At 38.6% G+C, this 7,191-nt stretch overlaps 1 protein-coding gene across 4 annotated transcripts; it reads left to right on the forward strand.

Annotated features, from left to right (window-relative positions):
- The first annotated feature begins 552 nt into the window (after window positions 1-552).
- On the forward strand, window positions 553-6,642 carry mims1b (mitochondrial inner membrane scaffold 1b). Of its 4 annotated transcripts, none has more exons than XM_084725900.1 (5): window positions 553-664; window positions 1,422-1,456; window positions 3,613-4,081; window positions 4,648-4,759; window positions 5,859-6,642. In XM_084725900.1, the coding sequence occupies exons 3-5, from the start codon at window positions 3,657-3,659 to the stop codon at window positions 6,171-6,173; spliced, it is 852 nt and encodes a 283-aa protein (XP_084582026.1). In that variant the 5' UTR covers window positions 553-664; window positions 1,422-1,456; window positions 3,613-3,656; the 3' UTR covers window positions 6,174-6,642. The 4 variants fall into 4 exon arrangements, with proteins under 4 accessions (XP_084582026.1, XP_084582025.1, XP_084582027.1 ...); XM_084725899.1 differs by having other exon boundaries at window positions 589-733; XM_084725901.1 differs by having other exon boundaries at window positions 589-733; window positions 3,633-4,081.
- Window positions 6,643-7,191: the final 549 nt, after the last annotated feature.

Raw genomic sequence — 7,191 nt, forward strand, 5'->3', positions numbered from 1 at the left:
TAAATAATAAAAAAAATCTATTGAATAAAAGTAGTTTAATACTTAAATATAGACCAAGAGTACACAATGCAGGAAGAATGATAAGAAAGTGCAGTATGACAGTTATTTATTATTAAATATAATGTCAATATGGGTTAAAAAGGTACAAATATTTCTGTATAATGAATTGTTAATACTGCAATAAAATAGCAATTAATAGTTTTCCCAAACTATTTATGTGTGCTTTAAGGGTTGAGGTCTGTTGCACATGGAGGCTATGTGGGCATATATATGGGCATAGACCTTTTTTGTCTGCTTTTGTGACAGTGACCGACACTGATAATTAAATGTAACAGGTAAACTGAAACATATTCGAATGTGTGTGTATCTGTGGCCTGCTTACATTTAAATACTTCTATGTCCAATGTAGGAAACATTTGAAGGTCGTCAGTGGCACAGTATTACAGACCGAAAACAAACCACTGGTTTTGTGTCCAAGAAGTTGACTTCTTGCTGGGCATTCTGGGAAACTGTGTACTTACGAGTCTCATAGCATGCTACAGCAGGGCCAATTCGAACTACATTTCCCGTGGCTCTTTGCGCGGTTGAGTTTACATGCTGTTCTCCACGCAGTCCGTGCTGCCGCAGCGATAAATGTGGTCCTTGAACGACACACACAACCGAGGTAGGCAGGCACACTCGCATGGCCCTCTGGATTAAGGGGTTTGTCTTACCTCAACACGTTACGTCCTACGTAAGTTTAGTCTGCTTTCTGTTTTCTGCATTAGTATGTTTTACTTCTCTGGTGACAACTTATTCTCCTGCCTGTTAGGGTTAGCAGTGCAGGGAGCTGCTAGCTAACGTCAGGCGTCAGAAGTTGGCAGCAGTTCAGAGTGTGGCCTTAAAAGCCTGTCTGTCAGTCACTGTGTAGACTAGACGTACTGTCTGGTTTAATAAGATAAAAGCGTCTTTAGTTCTCCTGGACAGTTTCCCTGCAACTTAAGAGCTAAAAACTGCCTCCTGCTTGTCCTCCAGGCAGAACTGCCCAATGTCAACTAGCTTAAAATAGTGCCTGTAAAGCTATCTTGAATTTAGAGTCACACATCCGGTTGAAACATCTAAAACAAACAAAGGCAGACGACACTCTATGGTAGTGCTTTTATTTTGAAGATAAATGCAACGACTTCCTGTCTTAATGTGGTTAATGTGGTATCTCACTCAGCCCTTGCAGTAACGTCAGTTTGGCTAGCAGCTAATGTTAGTATATTTGACAGAAGTTGTGAAGTAGAGCAGCGTGAAACACTTCCCTGTTTTTAGTAGCAGCGTGTTGTGTATCTTTATGCTTCCCGTTTAAAACCAACTTTGAGTTAATGTTATGCTTTTGAGACGAATATTTTTGAACTTTGTGCGTGAAACTGACTCGCCCGTTTGTTTTGGTCTAGGTGCTGCATTTATGACTTTGCACTCATAACACAAGGTATGTTCAGCACCTTTAATCTGTCATATAACCTGTGTGATCAGTGAATGCAAAGGAGTTAGGTCATGGTTGTTTTGCTCAGTAAACTGTTGAAGATTAGAGTTGGCTTGCTAGTTTTAGTACTATCTATCATGTGTAATGCCTTCCTACCAGAAATGTAGCTACATTATGCTTTCTAAAGAGAATCAGAACAAAGCTTACAATCAGAATCTAAATGGATTTTAAGGGTGGGGTGGGAGGTTACTTAAGAGGAAATACTTTTTGTCTTGATACAAAATATGTTGTGTTGGCGAAGATTCAGTTACCTTTAGTCTGCAGTCCAGATTTAGGATTGACTAGAAAGTTAAGTTACTCTGAGATCTCAGGTTGCGCTTGGGCTCCTGAATGATCCCCAAAGTAAAGTCACCATTGGAATAAGCAAAGAACCATTGAAACATGTTCAGTAAACATTACATGATCAATGTTCAATAATGTCAGCATCAGGGATAGACAGCACCTTTTAATGAATGCTGGCCACATCAAGTTCATATTTGCCTTCACACCCTGAATTTAACTCGTCAACACTCTTTTGTGGTGAGGTCATACAACGTTCAGTGTGTCACTCAGTTATCACTGTGATTTAAACAAACAGAATAGAGTGAAGGAATTTCAGATGTATTTTATAGAGTGATCAGATAATGGTGATACTGAGTATGTGACATGAATTTTCTAGCGAGAAAAGAAATGGATCAACTGCAATTTATCCAAGTTATGTAGAAAAGATCACAGTTAGAAGTTCACTGAAAAAAAGTTATACTTTTGAAAAGTATATTTGGCTGCTTCAGATAGAATGTTGTGTCCAATTTAGGTATATGAAATGAGAACTTATAAATCTACAAATTCGTAATGTGGTTAATTCACCTATCCAAAAAAGAGTTTTGTTTTGGATTATTTGAAGTACAGAATATTTTAATACCCTTCATTACAATAAAAGGTAAGATTAATGAATTTTACAGTATTGTGGCCAAAGGAGCGCATTTAACTTTCACAACCCTGATACAGATTTGGGGAAAAGATTCAGGGATGGGTTTAGAAGAAAATACATGTTTAAACATTTTCCATTTACAAGTAACAGTATCAAATAAACTAATTCAATAAAAATCCATAAAATTTCAAAAGATAATACACCTATCTGTCTGAAATGCAAAACTGAAGAAGACACATTTATGCATATTCATGTTTTGGCAATGTCATCTGATGATTTTTAATTTGAATCCATGTTTGTATTTATTAAATAATATGCCAGATTTCCAATTAGAGCTTTACAAAAATGTGGAATATTAATTACTAGAATGCACTTTGCAAAGAAATGTATACCTTTATTTTGGAAAAGATGAATACCCTCCTACTTTTCAGCTGTTCATGGACCAGTTATTAGTCTAATTGGAGACATATTTTTGAACAACTCTGGTCCTAACATTTTCTTACTATTCAAGAGGAGCTCAATTATGGACTCAGGCATTTCTGGATTTTTGAAAAAAAAAAAAAAGTCAAAATTCTCTGATTCCAGCTTCTTAAATGTGAATACTTTATGGTTTCTTTACTCCTCTATGACAGTGAACTGAGTAGCTTTGGGTTGTTGGCAAAATAAGACATTTGAGGATGTCATTTGGGGTTTGTGGAAACACTGATCGACATCTTTCACAATTTGAACATTTTACAGACCAAATGACTAATCGATTAATAGAGAAACTAATCTACATTAAAAATTGACGATGAAAATAAAAATCAGTAGCAGCCCAAGTTTTTTTTTTCTGTGAAAAGGAAAATTTAGATACAAAAATAAGCATTCCCTCAATCAGGAATTATATCACAATCACACTGTCTGTCAAAATATTTGCAATCAGATTTTTTTTTTGTTACAAACATAATGCAAACATAATTGATAATAGTACATTTATGGAAATAAACTAAATATTTTAGGCTGCTCAAAGATTTGCCTTGGACTCTGAACTTGTGATGGTCATTTAATATTATTTTCTGACATTTTGACAGAAGGATTAATCGATTAATAAAGAAAATAACTGGCAGATTAATAATGACCTTAATTCTTAGTTGCCACAATCATTATGTTACTGCCTAGATTTGGATTGTCTTATTTTGTGGTCTTATCCTAGTCTGTGGTTAAACGTCACAGCAGCAGAGAGGAGGAGAGAAGAGGATGATAATGCAGCGCATCCTAAATCACGGGACACTGCGGCGGGTGGCGGCAGTGCGTCCGCTGTTGGTGGTCGTCACCGTCCCTGAGCCGCCAGTAGCATTTTGTTGCTGTGCCCTCCGCCTGTCACCGCCACCACACACAGGCCAGCGCTGGCTGTTGACCTCGGCCTCCAGCAAGGCAGCACATCAGCCAAAACACCAACCACCACAGGAGGAACAACAGTCCAGTTCCACACCTCATTCACAGAAGGGCCAGAAAGGGGAAGCTGGGCCCGATGCTTCAGAGGTGGACCCCCTGCAGGACAAGTCCATTGGCCTCGTCCAGAGGTTTAAGAAGACCTTCAAACAGTATGGGAAGGTGTTGATCCCTGTTCATCTTGTCACATCGTCCATCTGGTTTGGAACCTTCTATTACGCTGCTATGAAGTGAGTCTGGTTGTGTTCTGAGATCAGCGTTCATTTGATTTATTCTATGACAAACTGAATTTCATTGGCTGTACAGTCTTAACTGTGGTATACTTACTACTACATTTTTTTTTCTTTAATTCTAAAAGTTAAAGGTCCAGTGTGTAAGATTTATTGGCAGAATCTGGCTGCAATGGGTTACAAAAATTCAAAAGAATGTTTTCATTACTGTATGATAACCTGAAAATAAGAATGGTTGTTTTTGTCACCTTAGGATGAGCTGTTTATACCTACAGAGGATGTGGGCCCTCTTTTATCAAATCTGCCATGTTTCTATAGCAGCCCAGAACAGACAAACTGAACTGGCTCTGGATACAGTGTGAGTTTTACACAGGCTCATGTTGGCTTTCCTACATGCCTGGAAGCAGAAGCAATCTGAAAGCTCCCCACTAGTTACAACTTAATTCTACACACTGGTCCTTTAACAAATTATATTATCAAAAAGTCCTTCTGATGCAACAAAACATTGTGCACTTTTGGGCAGCTACTGAAAATCTCCTCTCTCTTCATGTTTTCCTTCCACTCAGAGGTGTGAATGTAGTGCCATTCCTGGAGATGATAGGTCTGCCAGAGTCACTAGTTGGCCTTTTGAGAGACTCCTCGAGTGGCTACGCTCTGACTGCATACGCCATGTACAAGGTAACTTCATCCGGGTTCCTGTGGCTTTTTATCGAAGTGAGCGTGAACATTAACTAACCAAAGTCAAAGTCAGATTGTCTCTGTGGCCTGGTGATGACACAAAGTCAACACATTACGGACAGTTTTGTCAGTATGAATAAAACAAACTCCCTGTGATCTCTATGGAATGATACACCAAACTCTGTGTAAGAAATGACATGAACAATTCCACATGTATCCTCAACAATAGTTAACTCTACAAAAGTGTCATATGACAAGAGTTTTCTTGTCAATTCAGCATCAGTATAATCATAAAGATAGTCAAATCATAAAGACATTGAAACATTTGCGTTGCATTTCCATACAAGCATTTTGTCATCTCAACTCCCCACCAGCCTGTTGGCTGTGCTGTTTTAGTGGGAGAAGACTGTGTGAATGAGACGTGAATAGTCTCAAAAATTAAGATTTCTCTCTTAACTACATGCTGGTTGGTGGATCAGCTACATGACATATTGAACGGAAACTCCTAACACTGTTAATTCGCTATTGTATCGTAACTGTATGTGTGACCGTATTTTGGGACTTTTTTCAGTTGTTACCAAAGTAACTACCCAGTTTGCTGGTTCCTGTCTGGTGCTGATCAAATAGCAGCATGTCACATCTACGCATGTATTAATCTTTACACTGTACAGTGTTTAGCTGCTGGGTCTTGTCACACAGTGTTGATTGCTGTATAATTTTAGCAAGGGGATTAGCTGTTAATGTTTTCATTGCACAGATGGAGTGGTAGAAATCTCTCTCTACTGTTGATATTCAGCAGGACGATAAAGATGCATGGAAATGAGTTTGTCTGTTTGCTTTGTCAGTTGTAGTTTTAAATGAGGAAATTCACAAGTTTCTTTAAGGTCCCAATGTCCTGTTCAAAACTGCCAAACTAGTTGTGTGGGAAGTTAATTTTAGAAGAGTTATTTTGTCCACACTCCAGGGCATCCATGGAATAATTCCTGCCCTGTTAGAATGTGTCTCACTGTGCATTTGAAAACAGATGAAGTATATCTAAAAAGTGATTTATAAGGGATGGGTGAGCTTCATCAATGTGTTTGCCTTTGTTTCCCTCCAGATTGCAACCCCCGCTAGATACACGGTGACCCTGGGCGGCACATCTCTATCTGTTCAGTATCTCCGCAAGCATGGCTACTTATCCACCCCGCCACCAGTTAAAGAATACATTCAGGACAAAATGGAGGAGACAAAGGAGAAACTGACAGAAAAGATGGAGGAGACAAAGGAGAGATTTTCAGAGAAAATGGAGGAAACAAAAGAACGTTTCTCTGAGAAAATGGAAGAGACTAAGGACAAGCTTTCTGAGAAACTGCAGGAAACCAAAGACAGAGTCTCCGAGGGAAAAGCCTTTTTTAGAAAGAAAAACGATTAGTGAATCACGTTTACAGATGGCGCCTCTGAATAAATTATCCTGTTTTGATCTCGATAAATAATCGTGAGTTTGGGACAAGTATCAGACAGCACTTCTCAGACTGTTTGAAAAGAAGAGAAACATTGTATTATCCTTGTCCTAAAAGTTTCACCTCATAAATTTCAGATATCACCTGTTGTCCATGTAAGTGTCAAATTCAGTCCTTAATTGTCCAAACTTTTTCCACGATGCACTGTAAGTATAGACTAGACAGCAGCTTAGCAGAATCCTGGCAACACGACATCCTGGCTCAGTCATTTCAGACTGGATTTACACAGGCTCAAGTCATCTGGACTTTAACTCTTTGTTGGCTGTAATTTGGCTGTTGAAAGAGAAGCTGTGCTCTCATTTCTCTTCACGTGCACAAGAAAAGGTCTGCCTGTGTAAAAAACAGCATCCATCTAAGACTGTATGGGAGACAGATCCTTAGGAAAATAAAACTTGAAGCTCATGGCCACCTATGTGTACTAGTCCATCAAAGCCTTTCTGAAGGCTGGGGATCACCTTGTGTCTTTTCTAATGTAATGACAGAGAAATTTAAGTTTTTCTAATGAATTTTTATCCAATAGCCCAAGCTAATATATGATATTATTGTACCACTTAATGCATTGACTGAAAGTTGTGTATGTAATGACCAAGTCAGATGTTTGAAAGCTGCTCTTGGAGCAGGAAAAGTCAAAGCAAATATCAGTTTACATGTGATGATGAGTTGTCAGCCATACATGTAAACATGCAGCAGGTTCAGCATGTATGAACAGTAGACACACTGTAACACATGGGCTGTGTGGCAGATGAAATGTCTTGGGTCCTTTGGTTAATAGACAAATGTTCTTGTCAGAAATTCAAACACGTCTGGTTCGAACCACAACTGAATAAAGCAAAATGCTGATGATCAAAGACTGTATGCTGCGTTTACATATAGACCCTTTTCAGACCAGTGTCATGATTGTGTCACAGTGTTAGCTGGAGGTTAACACAA

Source organism: Lutjanus erythropterus, chromosome 9, assembly GCF_056507025.1.
Source record: "Lutjanus erythropterus isolate fLutEry1 chromosome 9, fLutEry1.hap2, whole genome shotgun sequence".
Classification (NCBI taxonomy): domain Eukaryota; kingdom Metazoa; phylum Chordata; class Actinopteri; order Lutjaniformes; family Lutjanidae; genus Lutjanus; species Lutjanus erythropterus.